Raw genomic sequence first — 19,287 nt, 5'->3', positions numbered from 1 at the left:
TACACTCTCTGGCATCTGATTCAGAAGCAGCAGCAGCAGCAAAAAATACATTGATGGACTGACTTCACAGTTATGGGATTGGTATAGGATTTATTTACTCAATTTTGAATTACCTCGCAAGTCGATATGGCATTAATATTTATCACCTGTGATAGATACTTTTGATAGCATTACTACCGTGTGTCGGGAATACATAATTTCATAATTTTTACATTTTAGAGTATAACTTAATAAGAATTAAGAACAGGGTGAGCTTTTCAGCCCTTTTGAGCCTGCTCTGTAATTCAATCCGATCATATGTAGTTTGATTGTAGCCTCACCGTTTCCTCATCATTTCCAGTCTAGCCACAACCCTTGACTCCCTTGTTGATCAAAAGTTAACTTAGCCTTAAAGGTATTCAGGAGCCTTGCACCTCCCTGGGGAAGAGAATTCCATAGAGTAGCAATTCTTCTCTCTCCATTCCACCACGATTAGGGAAAAAAATGTCCCTAACTCAGTCTTAAATGGGAGAACCCTTTTAAAACTGTCCCCAAATTACACACTTTACCAAGACTGCTCCATCCCCCCCGTCCCTTCCTGTGACACCTTCCCGTGTAACTAACTATAGAAGGCCCAACACTTGCCCCTTCACCTCTTCCCAGCTCACCATCCAAAGGTCTAAACAGTCTTTCCAGGTGAAGCAGCATTTCACCTATACCTCCTCCAATCTTGTGTATTCACTGCACCCAACGTGGCCTTCTGTGTATCGGAGAAACCAAACGGAGATTGAGTGATTGCTTTGCAGCACATCTCTGGTCTCTGTGCAAGCATGACCCTGATCTTCCCATAGCTGATCATTTTAATACAGTGCCCTGCTTGCATGTCCACTTGTCTGTCTTTGGCATGCTATGGTGCTCCAGTGAATCACAACACAAACTAAAGGAATGACATCTTACCTTTAGATGCACTTTACAACCTCTGGACTTAATATTAAATGCAACACCTTCAAATTACACACACACTCCCATTCTTTCCCTTTCTTGTAGCTTTATTTCTTACATTCTTTGTCACCATGATGTCTCTCCCATCACCAATTCCAGTGGTGTTCTTTCATGTCTGGCAGTTAGACACGCCATTGTTCTGCCATTCTCACATTCGGATCACTTAATCTGAATTATCAACATCCTTTCTTCCCAGAACTCTATACTCCAAAACCCCCTCCCCAACTATAGCATAAATGCTGCCCCCTCCACACTTCATGTCAGCTCTATTGAAGAATTGTCTAGACTTGAAATGTTAGGTTTCTCTCTCTCTATGGATGCTGCCTGACCCACTGATCTCCAGCATTTGTTGTTTTTGATGTTCAGCGTGATCTGGATGTCCTCGCATACCAATCATTTGAAGGCAAGCATGAAGGTGCAGCAGGCAGTAAAGAAGACATATTGCGTATTGGCCGTCATAGCAAAAGGATTTAAATACAGGAAATTGGGTCTTGCTGCAACGATATAGGACCTTGGTGAGGCTGCACCTGGAATATTGAGTGCAGTTTTGGTCTCCTTATCTGAGAGAGAAGTTTATTGCTGTTGAGGGAATGAGGCAAAGGTTTACCTTGCTGATTCTCAGGACGGCAGGACTGATGTATGAGGAGAGGTTGGATCATTTAGGATTTAGTTGCTGGAGTTCTGAAGAATAAGGAGGGATCTCGGAGAAACCCATAACATTCTAACAGGACTCGACAGGGTAGTTGTGGAAAGAATATTCCAATGACAGGGGAATGCAGAAGCAGGGTTCACAGTCTAAGGATATGGGATAAAGCATTTAAGACTGAATGAGGAGAAATTTCTTCAGCAAGAGAGTGGTGAGCCCATGGAATTGGCTACCATACAAAGTAGTCAAAATGATTTTGAGAAATAATTGGATATAATGCTTGGGGCTAAAGGGATCAAAAGATATGGGGAAAAAGTGAGAACAGATTATTAATGGCAGAGTAAGCTCAAAAGGCTGAATGTTTTATACCTGCTCAAATTTTCTATGTTTCTGTGTAACACATCCACTAGTGGTGGCTGTGCTCTCACTTTTTACCCTCTACACAGTGGGGAGGAAGTGGTGTGGTGGTCACTGTACCAGTAATCCAGAGGCCCTTGCTAATGTTGTCCTGATACAGTTGGTGGAATTTGAATAAAAAGCTAGTCTCTGTAGTGAAACTATGATTGATTGTCAGATAAAAACCATAATCTTCAAAGTGTCTTTTGCCATTTTGCCAATACTGCCATCCTTACCTGTTCTGGCCTATGTGTAACTCTTGACCTCTGAAATGGTCTAGCGAGAGATGGGCAACAAAGCAGACCTTATCACAGGTGTCCATATTGCATATTCCTCCTTTTAATATATTCTTTTTTGTTGTCTGACCTAATATCTACTTACCTGGGTCAGTTTCACATTCTTTTACAATATTTTTGAAACACCTCAGAACATTTTATGTCATTGTATATATATTATATATCATGATTACTGATATTAAGTTGAACTGTCATAGGCTGATTGACGAACAAGTTCAAAAGTCATTCAAAGCATGACTTTGGGAGTATGCCATTTTTAAGCCAGTTAGTTGGGTGAACAAAAGGAAAAAGAAGGGGACACTAAGAGCAGAAATAGTCGTCTTCATGAAAGATAGTTGCCTCAATTTATACCTCCCACTGTAGCAGTTCCAATGAAAAACAAATAAAATAAATTGGGGAATTCAATTATATTTTAACACAAATTATCTTTGACTGTTGCAGGGCTTGTGAAAGTAAGTGTTGGGATCCCAGTGAGGTTACAAGCTGAAATTTTGGAATAGTGATCACTGAGGCAGCAATGGCCATCCTCCTAACCCTGCTCTCATAGTTCTTCTCTTTTTCTTTCCTTCTCCCTCCACTGGGGGCCATAACAATTTCCAAGACTTAAAGTTGGTTCATAGTCTAAAAAGGTTTGGGGAGAGCTGGGCTATTTATGTCTCTTCAACTGAGAAATTTTTAAAAATATTGTTTTTCCCCTCATCCAGAGGATTGTTCATTACCATTCACGACAAAGGCCACATTGCTACAATGTTGAAATCTTGGCCAGTAGAAGATATAAAGGTAAAGCTTATTTCAAGGTTTGTTAATTTCTGAATTCATGTTGTGTAGAGATTGGTGGAAGGTTAGAACAAAATGATGTATTAAAAAGAAGATAAATTTAATGCTTGTATAATGTTAATCTACAAAACAATGTAAGTGACAATCCTGACTAATAATTACATTTTTAGTCAGTCCCAGTGATGTATCTGTGTTCACAGATGTTATAATGAACTTTACTTGTATACTTTCCCAACAAGATCTGTGGTTCCAGTTCAATCATGGATAATGTTCACTCAAAGGAGTGGGAACAGATTTGGTCCACTCAAATTAGAAGGAAAGAGTACCAGGCAACACTTTGACTGATGTTATAAAGTTGAATGCATGTACTGTACTTTTAAGAGAGCATACAGGCACCTGTGTGATATGACTAGATGGCAGTCTTCGAGTGTACTGGAAAATTGAAAATATGTAACATTTGGCTTTGAAATGGATACCTAAGTTGGTTGCTGTTTTGACAACAATTCAAATTTAACCAATCAGTTTAAATTATGGCCCAAGATACTAAAACTCAAGCAAATTTGAATTTAATGTTTTGCCAACATCAAACCAATGAGTCGGTCTGATGTTGAGGTTATAAAAATGCAGGCATTTTGAAAATTGGACAGAGCAAACTGCCATCAACACCGATCCAAGAAATTAGGAAACACACTCTATCAAAGGTACCTTTTCATAGGAAATATTTTGGCAGTAAAAAAAATGAAAATGACACAGGAAGAAAACAGACACTGAAGGCGACAGCCGCTGTGTAGTTTTGAAATGAAGTTGATGTAATTTTAATAAGTGTCTTATTGAAAATGTATATTGTTATAGATTTGAACGCAGCTAATAAACAGTTAAGAGAAAGGGGGGGCTTAGAGTTGTGAATAATTGTTTGATCACTTTTAGAGTTAAAAAGTAAGTGTTATTTTCTTTAAATAGTGAAATTTGGGGGTTCTCTTTCACTCCTATTTTAAAAGTTTGAGGCGAGGTGAGCTTTTCTGGGTGTTTGGTTTAACTAGCAGATGGGTTTGCTGCCATATCGTAACAGTGATCGATTAGTTATCTTTAAATTCAATGATGGGAAGCATCTAGAAATGGAAATAGTTGGAAATAGAATTGGATGATTTGGATGAGGGAACGAAATCTAATATGTTCAAATTTGCAAATAACACAAAGTTGGGTGGGAGGATGGGCTGTGAGGAAGATGCAGAGATGCTCAAGTGTGATTTGGGCAAGCTGAGTACGTGGGAAAATGCATAGCAGATGCAGTATAATGTGGATAACTGCGAGGTTACCCACTTTGTTAGCAAGAACAGGAAAGCTGAATATTATCTGACTATGAATTGAGCAAGGAGAATGTTTAACGTGACCTGGATGTCCTCGTACACCAGTCACTGAAAGAAAGCATGCAGGTGCAGCAGGTGGTAAGGAAGACAAATGGTATGTTGGCCTTCAATTTGGGTACAGCAGAAGATGTCTTCCTGCAATTATATAGATTCTTGGTGAGACGACACCTGGTGAGAAGAGTGTTCTTGCTATAGAGGGAATGCAATGAAAGTTTGCCAGACTGATCACTGGGATGGCAGGACTGATGTGAGGAGATCTTGAATCAGTTTGGATTTTGTTTGCTGGAGTTCTGAAAATTGAGAGGAGAATCTTGCAGAATCTATAACATTCTAACAGGACTAGACAGGGTAAATGTAGGAAGAACAATCCTGATGGCAGGTGTTGACCAGATCAGGGTCACGATCTAAGGATATGAGATGAACCATTTAGGACAGAGGTGCAGAGAAATCTCTTAACTGTGGAATTCACTACGACAGAAAGCTATCAAGACCAAAACATTGTATCATTTCAAGGAGTTGGATATAGTACTTGAGCTCGAGGGATCAGAGGATATACAGGAAAAGCAGGAACATGTTATTAAATTGATGATCATAAAGAATGATGGAACAGGCTCAAAGGGCCAAATGACCTATTGCTGCTCCTATTTTCTATGTTTGAAGTGGGTGATGCTGTTGATGTGTACATGGACTTCTAGAATGGATTTCGGTGAAGTCCCAAATACCAGACCTGAGAGAAAAGCTATTGCTTATGGAAGTAAAGGGTCAGTAGAAATGTGCCTTGGCTGGTAATTGCTTGACGAATAGGAAACGGGGTGTGGTTTTAGGGATGAGAAAATTTTGGTTGAGTATAATTTTGAGAATTTGAGACAGTTCTCCTTGGGGAGAGGAAGACTGAAAGGAGATCTGATACTGTTTTTTTCAAAATTATGAAGGGCCGGACAAAGTAGAAAGGAAGAATAAGAGAATCCCTACAGTGCAGACAGAGGCTTTTTTGGCCCATCAAGTCTGCATCAACCCTCTGAAGAGTATCCCACCTAGATCGACACCCCCACCCTATCCCTGTAAATCTGCACTTGCCACAACCAATCCAAGTAACATTCACACCTTTGGATTTTTGGAAGAACAGTTCCTGTTTGTAAATATACACAGGTACAAAGTGATTTGCAAAAGAAGTCAGTGTAAAGTGACAAAACTCTTTTTCACGCATTAAGTCATTAGTGTTTGGAATGCATTGCCTGGAAATGTGGTGGAGGCAGGTTCAATTGAGACATTCAAGAAGGCATGAGATGACTTAAATAGAAAAAAAGTGAAGGGTGCTGAGGAGAGCACTGGAGAATGGCACTAAGTCAGGATGTTCATTTAAAGAGCTGGTGAGCTGACCAATTGGCCTCCTTCCATTGCATCTATGTGATTCTGTAATTTTGAAGAAGTGAATGTTTGGGTATGGTCAGGGTACATTAGCATGAGGGAGGATTGCAGGGCAAACAGATGCAGAACTGCTTAGATGATGTAAGAGATGCCCATTATAAATATAGGTAAGAATTTAATAGACTATATTACATGTATATTAGACAATTAAAAATGTAATGAGTGGGTTTGATTGGAGATCAAAAAGGGGATTTATGAAAAATGGTGATGTTATTCATAGATGAGTACTTTGCATCTGTCTTTATAAGAAAGAAACTGGACTTGGGAAAAGATTAGGTTAATTCAGATATTTGAAGTGTTAATATTGGTAAGAAGGAGGTATTGAATAGGCTGTTTGTACTTAAATTTGAAAAGGTTCCAATACAGGATGAAATGCAATCAAAGGCATTGAGGGAAGGGAGAGTAGAATTTGAGGCACTGACCATAATTTTCTTTCTTTGGTTTACAAATTTTACACCCTTGTTTAATAAGAGGCTGTAAAGATAAGTGTAGTAACTAAAGGTCAGTCAATTTAGCCTCAGTGGTGGGAAACGTTTTAGAATTCCAATTCACCAGTGCACCAAAAATCCTTAGACAGCACCTTACGAAACTACAACCACTTCCATCTAGAAGGACAAGGACAGCAAACACATGGGAACTCCACCACCTGCAAATTCCCCTCCAAGCCACTCACCATCCTTATTTGGAAATATATCACCATTCCCTTTACTGTGTCTGGGTCAAAATTCTGGATTTCCCTCCTTAAGGACAGTGTGAGTATATCTGTAGCTCATGGACTGCAGCAATTCAAGAAGGCTGCTCACCAACTCTTCAAGGGCAACTAGGGACAAGCCAGCAACACTGAGTGAATATTAAAGAAAAAACAATAACTTGAAAAATTAATACAGTAAATCATCATTTTAAAGTTGTTGTTGCCTTAATGAAAGTTACAGCATCAGTGCAATGACTTGAAGTAAACCCTGCTTTCCCATTAAAACATTTAAAAGCTGCAGTTAGATTCTGCAGGGCTTTAATCAGAAAATATATGAAAAAAATCCTTTCCTACAACTTGACTTTGCGCTAATTTCCTATATTGGCAAATGAAACAATTAAAAATATGGAAGAAATGTGTTAACAAAGAAGTGGCCTGATTGAAAATGATTTGGTGTGGGGAGAATTATTGAAGGTGTTGGCAATAATTGCCAATCAGTGGTTACTATTGACTTGAAAATACAGAAAACAAATTTTTCAGAAACAAATGGTTGCCAGAACAGTGGACTACAGTTCTATGCAGGCTGCATTCAGATTTCATCCAAACTATAATTTAGTACTAGATCAAAAGAGACAGATTAATATAGAAATAAGTCATGGGGTCAAAGGACCATTTTCATCTTAGTCTATTTTTCCTTTCCACAGCACAACAGGATTAACATTAAAACTGGGTTTTTACAACCAATGTTTAGACAAAAAACTTTGTGGTGTATTTCATTATCAAATACATAGTCTGGGGCAAAAATGACTTTCTAATGTCCATGGGGATCCACCCCTAAGAAAAGGTATGAAGTATGGGACTTTGGGAGGCCTCAGTGCATTGAATAGTGGAGAGTAACTCTTAAGGGTAGACTCATGTTAATCTTGTATAGTCTGAGAAGTTATGAAGATGTGAGACTTTGAGAGGAAGAAAATTATGAAAAATGGTATTCGTGCCAGCCACCTTATCTAATCTGAACAGGTTCTCCCTGCCATGATATATTTTTACTGTGTAACTTGTGTGCTATGTCCAACCTTAAACCCTGGTTAAATTCAACATTCCACCATATTGGTTGTACTCAATCATGATTGAAAGATTAAAATTATTAGAGCTGGAAATAACTGCAGTTATTGCTACTGACAAAATAACTAATTGTTGTCAAAATAACTGTGTTTCGGCACTTAAATAAAAAACGCATGTCCAAACTAAATTTCAGAAGCTTGGATTAAACAGCAATTTGAACTAAATGTTATGTATAGAAACAGCTAAGTTTCATTTCATGCTGGACCTACCAGGAATGTCTTGTCAGTCCAATACTGTAATATTAAAGTGCACAGTTGCTGAAAAATGACAAACTGACAGCAGACTAAAAGAGGACAACTGACTCCATTTGAGAACTGTCTGGAACTCTGAGCATGTTCAAACTCAATCAAAAATCCAAGATGATTCTCCAATCTTAGTCAGAGAAAGGTTAAAGAAAAAAATGCAACCTTGAACTGAGAGGGTGAAGACAAAAACTGGGCAGACATCTCTGCAGACTCAAAACACGACAATCAGAATTTTTCACATTAGTTTGGGAGAAACCTAAGAAGATATTAATGAGCAAAAACTGGGGATGAGCACAATAAACAATGATTATTGTCCTGAGTAATTGCTTTTTCGACTTTATTCATTGGAGAAGGCAGGAGCAACATGTTTTCCTAAATAACAACATTAAAATGATTAACTTTGAAGCAAATGTGTTGCCACTTTTAAAGCAAAAGGGCTCAAAATAAAGAGATTGCAATGCATGTATAGCTCGTAACTCAATGTTAAGAAGAAATATAGGATTTGTAAAGAATAACAGTCAGCACAAAGCAATTAAATTCATAGAGTCATAAAGATGTACAGCACAAAAACAGACCCGTTAGTCCAACTTGTCCATGCCGACCAGGTGTCCTAACCTAATCTAGTCCCATTTGCCAGCACTTAGCCCATATCCCTCTAAACCCTTCCTATTCATATACTTATCCAGATGCCTTTTAAATGCTGTAATTGTATCCGCTCCACCACTTCCTCTGGTATCTCATTCCATACACGCACCACCCACTGTGTGAAAACATTGCCCCTTAGGCCTCTTTTATATCTTTTCTCTCTCACCCTAAACCTATGACCTCTAGTTCTGGACTCCCCCACCCAAGCGAAAAGACCTGTCTATTTACCCTATCCATGCCCCTCGTGATTTTATAAACCTCTATACGATCACCCCTCTGTCTCTAACACTCCAGGGAAAACAGCCCCAGCCTATTTAACCTCTCCCTATAACTCAAATCCTCCAACCCTGCGCAGCATCCTTGTAAATCTTTTCAAGTTTCACAACGTCCTTCTGATAGGAGTCATGGTTTGGAGATGCCGGTGCTGGACTGGGGTGTACAAAGTTAAAAATCACACAACACCAGGTTATAGTCCAACAGGTTTAATTGGAAGCACACTATCACTGTGTGATTTTTAACTTTCTGATAGGAAGGAGACTAGAACTGCATGCAATATTCCAAAAGTGGGCTAACCAATGTCCTGTACAGCCACAACATGATCTTCCAACTCCTATACACAATGCTTTAACCAATAAAAGAAAGCATACTAAACGCCGCCTTCACTATCCTATTATCTACGTGAGACTGTACTTTGAAGGAACTGTGAAAATGCACTTCAAGGTCTCTTTGTTCTGCAGTACTCCCCTGGACCTTCCCATTAAATGTATAAGTTCTGCTCTGATTTGCCTTTCCAAAATGCAGCACTTCGCATTTCTCTAAATTAAACTCCATTTGCCCTTCCTCAACCCATTGGTCCATTTGATCAAGATCCCATTGTACTCTGAAGTAACCTTCTTTGCTGTCCACTACACCTCCAATTTTGGTGTCCTCAGCAAACTTACTAACTATGCCTCCTATGTTCACATCCAAATCATTTATACAAATGATGAAAAGCAGTGGACCCAGCATCGATCCTTGTGGCACACCACTGGTCACAGGCCTCCAGTCTGAAAAGCAACCCTCCACCACCATCATGTGTTTTCTACCTTTGAGCCAGTTCTGTATCCAAATGGCAAGTTCTCCCTGTATTCCATGTGATCTAACCTTGCTAACGAGTCTCCCATGAGGAACCTTGTTGGACGCCTTACTGAAGATCATATAGATCACATCTACTGCTCTGTCTTCATCAATCCTCTTTGTTACTTCTTCACAAAACTTAATCAAGTTTGTGAGGCATGACTTCCCACACACAAAGCCATGCTGACTGTTCTTAATCGGTCCTTGCCTTTCCAAATACATGCACATCCTGTCCCTTAGGATTCCCTCCAACAACTTGCCCACCACTGATGTCAGGCTCACCGGCTTTTCTTCACCACCTTTCTTAAATAGTGGCATCATGTTAGCCAGCCTCCAGTCTTCTGGCACCTCACCTATGACTAATGATGATACAAATATCTCAGCAAGATACTTCCTACCTTCTTATAGAGTTCTAAGGTACACCTGATCAGGTCCTGGGGATTTATCCAGTTCTATGCGTTTCAAGACATCCAACACTTCTACCTATGTAATATGGACATTTTTCAAGATGTCACCATCTATTTTCCCATATTCTATATCTTCCATATCCTTCTCCACAATACATACTGATGCAAAATACTTGTTTAATATCTTTCCCATCTCCTGCGGCTCCACACATAAGCTGCCTTGCTGATCTTTGAGGGGCACTATTCTCTCCCTTGTTACCCTTTTGTCTTTAATGTATTTATAAAATCCCTTTGCATTTTCCTTCAACCTATTTGCCAAAACTGTCTCATATCCCCTTTTTACCCTCCTGATTTCCCTCTTACATATACTTCTACTGTATGGGCGGCACTGTGGCACAGTGGTTAGCACTGCTGCCTCACAGTGCTAGAGACCCGGGTTCAATTCCCGCCTCAGGCAACTGTCTGTGTGGAGTTTGCACATTCTGTGTGCGTTTCCTCCGGGTGCTCCGGTTTCCTCCCACAGTCCAAAAATGTGCAGGTTAGATGAATAGTGTTAGGTGCATTAGTCAGAGGGAAACTGGTCTGGGTGGGTTCCTCTTCGGAGGGTCGAAGGGCCTGTTGCCACACTGTAAGTAATCTAATCTACTGTCTTTATACTCTTCTAAGGATGCATTCAATCTCTGCAGTCCAAATCAGACACATGTTGCCTTTTTCTTATCCAAAACCTCAATTTCTCTAGTCATCCAGCTTTCCCTACACCTACCAGTCTATCCTTTCACCCTAACAGGGATATACTGTCTCTGGGCTCTCATAATTGATGAGTGCAGGAAATCCTGATTGAAAGCAGGTTATGTTACAACATTGTGACAGAAGAACCCACAGCTACTATAGCATTGTATTAATATTCAGTGAACCACTGAAAGAGAAGTAATTTTGGGATTACTTGTGGAAAGTAACCTTTTAACAGAGGTGAAAATGGATTCAAAATGCTGTGATGCCACTTTAGCACATTGACTTCTTTAGAAAAGTCCAATTATACACAAAGTGATGCATCTTGGCTTCTTGAATGCATTTGATATTGGTTCAGCTTTTTCTATGACCAGTCATTATGCCAGTGTAGCAGGCTCAAAGGGAATTACCCATGAAGTTGTCGATTCTGTGGATAATTCTTCTTTCCCTGGAACCTTTAAAAAGTCATCATTTAACTCTGAGAATTCAAAGTGTTCCGATGAAATTAAATCAAGCAGTAACAGGAAATAATATTGTTAATTTTTAAAAATTATTCATTCAAGGGACAAGGACCTCATTGGCTAGGCCAGTATTTATTGCCCATAATCAGTTGCCCAGAGTGCAGTTAAGAGTCACCTTTTAGGTCTGGAGTCGCATATGGGCCAGACAAGGTAAAGTTATTTATTTGTTAGAAAGTATCTGTGGGACAGCACAGTGGCTCAGCAGTTAGCACTGCTGCCTCACAGCACCAGGGTCCCAGGTTCGATTCCAGCCTTGGGAGACTGTGCAAACTCGACACAGACATTCTCCCCGTGTCTGCGTGGGTTTCCTCCGGGTGCTCCGGCTTCCTCCCACAGTCCAAACATGTGCAGGTCACGTGAATTGGTCATGCTAAATTGCACCTAGTGTTAGGTGAAGGGGTAAATGTAGGGGTATAGGTGGGTTGGTGTGGACTTGTTGGGCCGAAGGGCCTGTTTCCACACTGTAAGTAATCTAATCATAAGAGGTACAGTTAGTAAGTTTGCAGATGATACCAAAATTGGAGGTGTAGTGGACAGCGAAGAGGGTTACCTCCAATTACAACAGAATCTGGACCTGATGGGCCAATGGGCTGAGAAGTGGCAGATGGAGTTTAATTCATATAAATGAGAGTTGCTGCATTTTGGGGAAAGCCAATCTTAGTAGGACTTATACACTTAATGGTAAGGTCCTAGGGAGTGTTGCTGAACAAAGAGACCTTGGAGTGCAGGTTCATAGCTCCTTGAAAGTGAAGTCACAGATAGATAGGATAGTGAAGAAGGCGTTTAGTATGTTTTCCTTTATTGGTCAGTATTGAGTACAGGAGTTGGGAGGTCATGTTGCGGCTGTACAGAACATTGGTTAGGCCACTGTTGGAATATTGCGTGCAATTCTGGTCTCCTTCCTATCGGAAAGATGTTGTGAAACCTGAAAGGGTTCAGAAAAGATTTACAAGGATGTGGCCAGGGTTGGAGGATCTGAGCTACAGGGAGAGTCTGAAGAGGCTTGGGCTGTTTTCCCTGGAGCGTCGGAGGCTGAGGGGTGACCTTAACAAGGTTTACAAAATTATGAGGGGCATGGATAGGATAAATAGACAGTCTTTTCCCTGGGGTCAGGGAGTCCAGAACTAGAGGGCATAGGTTTAGGGTGAGAGGGGAAAGATATAAAAGAGACCTAAGGGGCAACTTTTTCACGCAGAGGGTGGTACGTGTATGGACTGAGCTACCAGAGGATGTGGTGGAGGTGGTACACTTGCAACATTTAAGAGGCATTTGGGTGTGTATATGAATAGGAAGGGTTTGGAGGGATATGGGCCAGGTGCTGGCAGTTGGGACTAGGTTGGGTTGGGATATCTGGTCGGCATGGACGGGTTGGACCAAAGGGTCTGTTTCCATTCTGTACATCTCTATGACTCTATGTAAGGATGAGATGTAAAGGCTTAGTTAGGGCACTTGAGAGTTACAGGTTAGCCAGGAAGGACCTAAAGAGAGAGCTAAGAAGAGCCAGGAGTGGCCATGAGAAGTCGTTGGCAACTTGGATCAAGGAAAACCCTAAAGCTTTCTACATTTTAGGAATAAAAGAATGACTAGAGTCAGAAAAAGGCCAGTCAGTGACAGTATGGGAAGTTGTGGAGTCAGAGGAGATAGGAGAAGCGTAAAATGAGTATTTTTCATCAGTATTCGAACTGAAAAAAGGCACTTTTGTCAGCGAGGATACTGAGATACCGGCTAATGAGATGATGGGGTTGAGGCTCACAAAGAGGTGTTAGCAATTCTGGAAAGTGTGAAAATTGGAAAGTCCCCTGGGCCAGATGAGATTTATCCTAGGATTTTCTGGGAAGCCAGGGAGGAGATTGCAGAGCCTTTGGCTTTGATCTTCGTCGTCATTGTGTATAGGAACAGTGCCAGATGACTGGAGGATAGCAAATGTTGCTCCCTTGTTGAAGAAGGGGAGTCGAGACAACCCTGGTAATTATGAACCATTGAGCCTTACTTTGGTTGTGGGTAAAGTGTTGGGAAAGGTTATAAGAGATAGGATTTATAATCATTTAGAAAGGAATAAGTTGATTAAGTACAGTCAACACAGTTTTGTGAAGGGTAGGTCATACTTCACAAACCTTGGGTTCTTGACCAAACAAGTGGATGAGGGTAAAGCGATTGATGTGGTATATATGGATTTCAGTAAGGCATTTGAGAAGGTTCCCCATGGTAGGCTGTTGCACAAAATATGGACGCATGGGATTGAGGGCGACTTTGTGGTTTGGATCAGAAATTAGCTAGGTAAAAGAAGACAGAGTGTGGTGGTTGATGTGAGATGTTCATCCTGGAGTTCACTTACTAGTGGTGTACCACAAGGATCTGTTTTGGGGCCACTGTTATTTGTCACTTTTATAAATGACCTGGATGAGGGTATAGAAAGATGGGTTAGTCAATTTGCAGATGACACTAAGGTCGGTGGAGTTGTGGATAGTGCCGAAGGATATTGTAGGTTACAGAGGAACATAGATAAGCAGCAGAGCTGGGTTGAGAGATGGCAAACAGTGTTTATTGTGGAAAAGTGGTAGGTGATTCACTTTGGACGGATCAACAGGACTACAGAGTACAGGGCTAATGGTAAGATTCTTGATTCGGAGATGCCAGTGTTGGACTGGGGTGTACAAAGTTAAAAATCACACAACACCAGGTTATAGTCCAACAGGTTTAATTGGAACCACACTAGCTTTCGGAGCGACGCTCCTTCATCAGGTGATTGTGGAGGGCTCGATCGTAACACAGAATTTATAGCAAAAATTTGCAGTGTGATGTAACTGAAATTATACATTGAAGAATTGATTGCCTGTTCAGCCTTTCATCTGTTAGAATACAGTGATAGTTTCACTTCTTTAATGTATAAATCACAAAATCCTTTTTTTTAAAGTTGCATTCTCGGGTTAGCTGTTAACAATGGTGATAGCTAGACAATATGTTGAAGGTGTTAGCCCCCTGTGTTCTGTCTATGACCTGATGTTTAGATTGATTCCAATCTAAAAAGTGAGATAACAGAGTTTTACATAAATTCATGCAGTTTTTGAGCTCCGAGTTCTACATGAATTTGCTCAAAAACTACATACATTCATGTAGAACTCTGAGCTCAAAAACTGCATGAATTTATGTAAAACTCTGTTATCTCACTTTTTAGATTGGAATCAATCTAAACATCAGGTCATAGACAGAGAACACAGGGGGCTAACACCTTCAACATATTGTCTAGCTATCACCATTGTTAACAGCTAACCCGAGAATGCAACTTTAAAAAAAGGGTTTTGTGATTTACACATGAAAGAAGTGAAACTATCACTGTATTCTAACAGATGAAAGGCTTAACAGGCAATCAATTCTTCAATGTATAATTTCAGTTACATCACACTGTAATTTTTGCTATAAATTCTGTGTTATGATCGAGCCCTCCACAATCACCTGATGAAGGAGCGTCGCTCCGAAAGCTAGTGTGGTTCCAATTAAACCTGTTGGACTATAACCTGGTGTTGTGTGATTTTTAACTTGGTAAGATTCTTGGTAGTGTAGATGAGCAGAGAGATCTGCGTGCATGTGCATAGATCTCTGAAAGTTGCCAGCAAAGTTGATAGGGTTGTTAAGAAGGCAAATGCTGTATTGGCTTTTATTGGTAGAGGGATTGAGTTTCAGGGCCACAAGGTCATGTTACAGCTGTACAAAACTCTTGAGATGGTCACAGTTGGAGTATTGCTTGCAGTTCTAGTCACTTCATTATAGGAAGAATGTGGAAGCTTTGGAAAGGGTTCAGAGGAGATTTATTAGGATGTTGCCTGATATGGAGGGAATGCCTTCTGAGGAAAGGCTGAGGGACTTGAGGCTGATTTTGTGAGAGAGCAGAAGGTTGAGAGGTGACTTAATTGAGACATATAATCAGAGGGTTAGATCGGGTGGACAGTGAGAGCTTTTTTCCTCAGATGGTGATGGCCAGCACAAGGGGACATCGCTTTAAATTGAGAGGTGATATATATAGGTCAGGTGTCAGACATAGTTTCTTTACTCAGAGTAGTAGGGGTGTGGAATGCCCTGCCTGCAACAGTAGTAGACTCACCAACTCAAGACATTTAAATGTTCTTTGAACAAACACATGGATGAAAATGGAATAGTTTAGGTTGGATGGGCTTCAAATTGGATCAGAGGTCGATGCAACATCAAGGGCTGAAGGGCCTGTAATGTGCTATAATACTCTATGTTCTGTACTTAATAGGACCAAATCCAAAGTACTCCATGAAGAGAGAATTGCACATGTATTCTGAAGAAGGTATCAAGCTAATTCAGGATGAGGTTTGGCAGACCTGAGCTCAACCTTGTCACCTACTCTTATATGATTTGGTACACAGTGTGTCAAATAAAGTCAGTTGTTCTATAACTGCAACATCGCGTTAAAGAAAAATCACCCTATAGAAATAGCGCTTGAGATGTTGTGCTGTAATCACATTACAGCTAACACAAGTTTTAAATGTTTGTGTTGTAGAAACAGCCTCCCTAGTTCATCAATTGCACTGACTGAACATGTGTTATAACAGAATGACCTGCATCAGCAAATCATAATTGAAAACAGGACTCTGAGCAAATAACACCGAATGATGTGTTCATGTCATACCTTTTAAATTATTCACTCTAATTTTTAACTCGCGTACCCTAGGGAAAAGACTTTTGCTATTTGCTTTCTCTATGCCTCCACGATTTTATAAAGCTCTGTAAGGCCACTCTCAAACTCTTACACTCCAGGGGACAAAAAAAGCCCCAGTCTCTTTATAACCCAAATTCTCCAGTCCATGAGACATCCTTGTAAATCTTTTCTGCACCCTTTCCAATTTAATAATGTCCTTTTTTATAACAGGATGACCAGAACTGTACACAGTACTCCAAAAGTGGCCTCATCAGTGTCCTGTAAATCTGTGATCCTTGTACTATCAGCTAAAGGAACTACTTTTCTTTAATTACTGCAGACCAGATAGATAGACAGTGTAAAAGGGGGGAAAAAAATGCATTCTCTCCAAGACCCTTAAAGACAGAAGATAGTAGAGAAATTGTGATGCCTAATGAAGTGATTGATAACCTTTGCAAATAATAATGCCATTAGGTTGCTTTCATGTGTTTGGCACATTCTGTGCATGTTTTTGGATAACAAGTTACATAGGACACCCTATTTCCTGCTTTAGCCTATTGGATAGTCTGGTCAACCATGTTAAAAATCACACAACACCAGGTTATTGTTCAACAGGTTTATTAGGAAGCACTAGCTTTTGGAGCGCTGCTCCTTCAGGTGATTGTGGAGAATAAGATTGTAAGACACAGAATTTATAGCAAAAGTTTACAGTGTGATGTAACTGAAATTATATATTGAAAAAGACCCAGATTGTTTGTTTAGCCTCTCATCTTTTAGAATGACCATGTTGGTTTCAGTTCTTTCATTTGTAAATCACAAACTTTTTTTAAAAAGTTACATTCTCAAGTGCACTTTAACAATTGGTGTCACGTTAGCCCAGATAAGGTATTGAAGGTGTTTACTCCTTGTGAGGCTGTCTGTGCCACAATGGTCAGACTGATTCTAATCTAAAAAACGGATTTACAGAATTTTACATGGATTCATGCAGTTTTTGAGAAAAATAAAATGTAATTCTGCAAGTACAAATTCACCCCACAAACTTATATTTGTATGTGTGCATGTGGGTGTGTGCGCATTTGTTGGGGAAAGGGGGTGTGGCGGGGGGGGGGGGGGGGGTGGCGTTATGAGTGTCTGTGAGAGGATGGATGTATGTGTGTGTGTGTGTAAAGGGGTTTAAGTCTGTGAGAGGGTGTGTGTGGGAGTGTGAGAGAGGGTCTGACTGTGTGGCCAAGTTCAGTACCCATTAGAATAGCCTCAAATGGGACCTTGGGTTCATGTCACACTACAGGTGACCCCCATTGAACTGTATGTATGCGCACGCGCCTACATGCACACATACAAATATAAGTTTGTGGGGTGAATTTGTACTTGCAGAATTACATTTTATTTTGCTCAAAAACTGCATGAATCCATGAAAGATTCTGTAAATCTGTTTTTTTTAGATTAGAATCAGTCTGACCATTGTGGCACAGGCAGCCTCACAGCGAGTTAACACCTTCAATACCTTATCTGGGCCGATATCCCACCAATTGTTAAAGTGCACATGAGAATGTAGCTTTTTAAAAAAAAGGTTTTGCGATTTACAAATGAAAGAACTGAAAACAGCATGGTCATTCAAGACTTTGAGAGACTTAACAAACAATCGAGGTCTTTTTCAATATATGATTTCAGTTACATCACACTGTAAACTTTTGCTATAAATTCTGTGTCTTACAATCTCATTCTCCACAATCACCTGATGAAGGAGCAGCGTTTCGAAAGCTAGTGCTTCCAAATAAACCTGCTGGACTATAACCTGGTGTTGTGATTTTTAACTTTCTACACCCCAGTCCAACACCAGCGTCTCCAAATCCTGGTCAACCATGTCAGTTTCCAGGCAGTTCAAGAGGCACAATAATGGAAGGTTTTTCTTTATCACAATCACATTTGTAATTTCAATAACAGTTGTTTGGCAAGGTTGAAATCTGATAGAAGAGATTCAAACAGCAAGTTCCAGGAAAGATGTGAATAGACCTGACAGATGGCAACACATTCATTGAATTTGGGAGGGAAAGGGAGGTTGGGAATCGGGTGGTAGTTTGCAGGGACAAGTGGTCAAGGTTGCATTTTTGAGGAGTGAGAGATGGTACCAAATGACTGCTGTGTTTACCGATGTCAAGTCACAGATGTACAGCATGGAAACAGACCTTTGGTACATCTTGTCCGTGCCAACCAGATATCCTAAATAAATCTAGTCCCATTTGCAGCGTTTGACCCATTTCTCTCTAAGCCCTTCCTATTCCTATACTATACCCATCTAGATGTCTTTTTAAAAATATTGTAATTGTATCCACCTCCTCCAGTTCCTCTGGCAGCTCATTCTATACACTAACCATGCACTGTATGAAAAAGTTGTCCTGTATGTCCCTTTTAAATCTTTCCCCTCTCCCCTTAAACCAAAGCCCTCCAGTTTTGGGCTCCTCCACCCCAGGGAAAAGACCTTATTTATTTACCCTCTCTATGCCCGTCATGATTCTATAAACCTCTATAAGGTCACTCCTCAGCTTCTGATGCTCCAGGGAAAATAGCCACAGCCAATTCAGCCTTTCCCTGTATCTCAAACCATTCAACCTCGACAACATCCTTGTAAATACTTTCTTAACCCTTTTTGAGTTTCACAACATTCTTCAAGGAACTATGAACTTGCACTCCTTGTTTAGCAATTCTCCACGGGGCTTTACTATTAAGTATATAAGTCCTGCCCTGACTTGCCTTTCCAACATGTAGCACCTTGCATTTATCTAAATCAAACTCCATCTGCCACTCCTTGGCCTACATGTATGATGATCATAAGTACCAATGGTAATTTGGGAAAAATGTAACTAATCACTTTATTGATGCAAGATCCTCAATTACTTTTGTAATATTTTTTATTCTGCACAAGTAACCATACTCAACATAGAAATACCATTTAAAGAAGCATTATTCCTAAATATTACTTTTGCCAAATATTTCATGATCCATCCTTAACAAAGAAATAGTGACTTGACATCATGCTCAAATCTGTTGTGAAGTTCACCTTATTGTTGTGTTATCGTTGCTAAGATAATGGGAAAATATTTATCTTAGCAAGTTAATATATTGAACCAAACCAGATATTCATTTGATTCAGATGTTTTAATGTAGATCAGTGTTTCTCAACTGGGGTGGAAGCACCCCTTGAGGGGCGTTTGCTGCCTTTTGGTGGGCGTTGTAGTCAAAGGGGGCGGCAAGGGGGCATT

General features: G+C 40.2%; 1 protein-coding gene across 2 annotated transcripts in view; it reads left to right on the top strand.

Annotated features, from left to right (window-relative positions):
• LOC140481485 (NADP-dependent malic enzyme, mitochondrial-like) overlaps positions 1 to 19,287 on the top strand; it is a 166,100-nt gene that overhangs the window by 73,332 nt on the left and 73,481 nt on the right. For both annotated transcript variants that reach the window (XM_072577744.1, XM_072577745.1), the window contains exon 5: positions 3,024 to 3,099. In XM_072577744.1, coding sequence (XP_072433845.1) covers positions 3,024 to 3,099 — 76 coding nt within the window. The remainder of the gene's footprint in view (positions 1 to 3,023; positions 3,100 to 19,287) is intronic.

Source organism: Chiloscyllium punctatum, chromosome 9 (genome assembly GCF_047496795.1).
Source record: "Chiloscyllium punctatum isolate Juve2018m chromosome 9, sChiPun1.3, whole genome shotgun sequence".
In the NCBI taxonomy this organism is placed as follows: Eukaryota; Metazoa; Chordata; class Chondrichthyes; order Orectolobiformes; family Hemiscylliidae; genus Chiloscyllium; species Chiloscyllium punctatum.
Note: the sequence above shows the minus strand (reverse complement) of the source record. Positions and strands in the feature narration are given on the sequence as shown.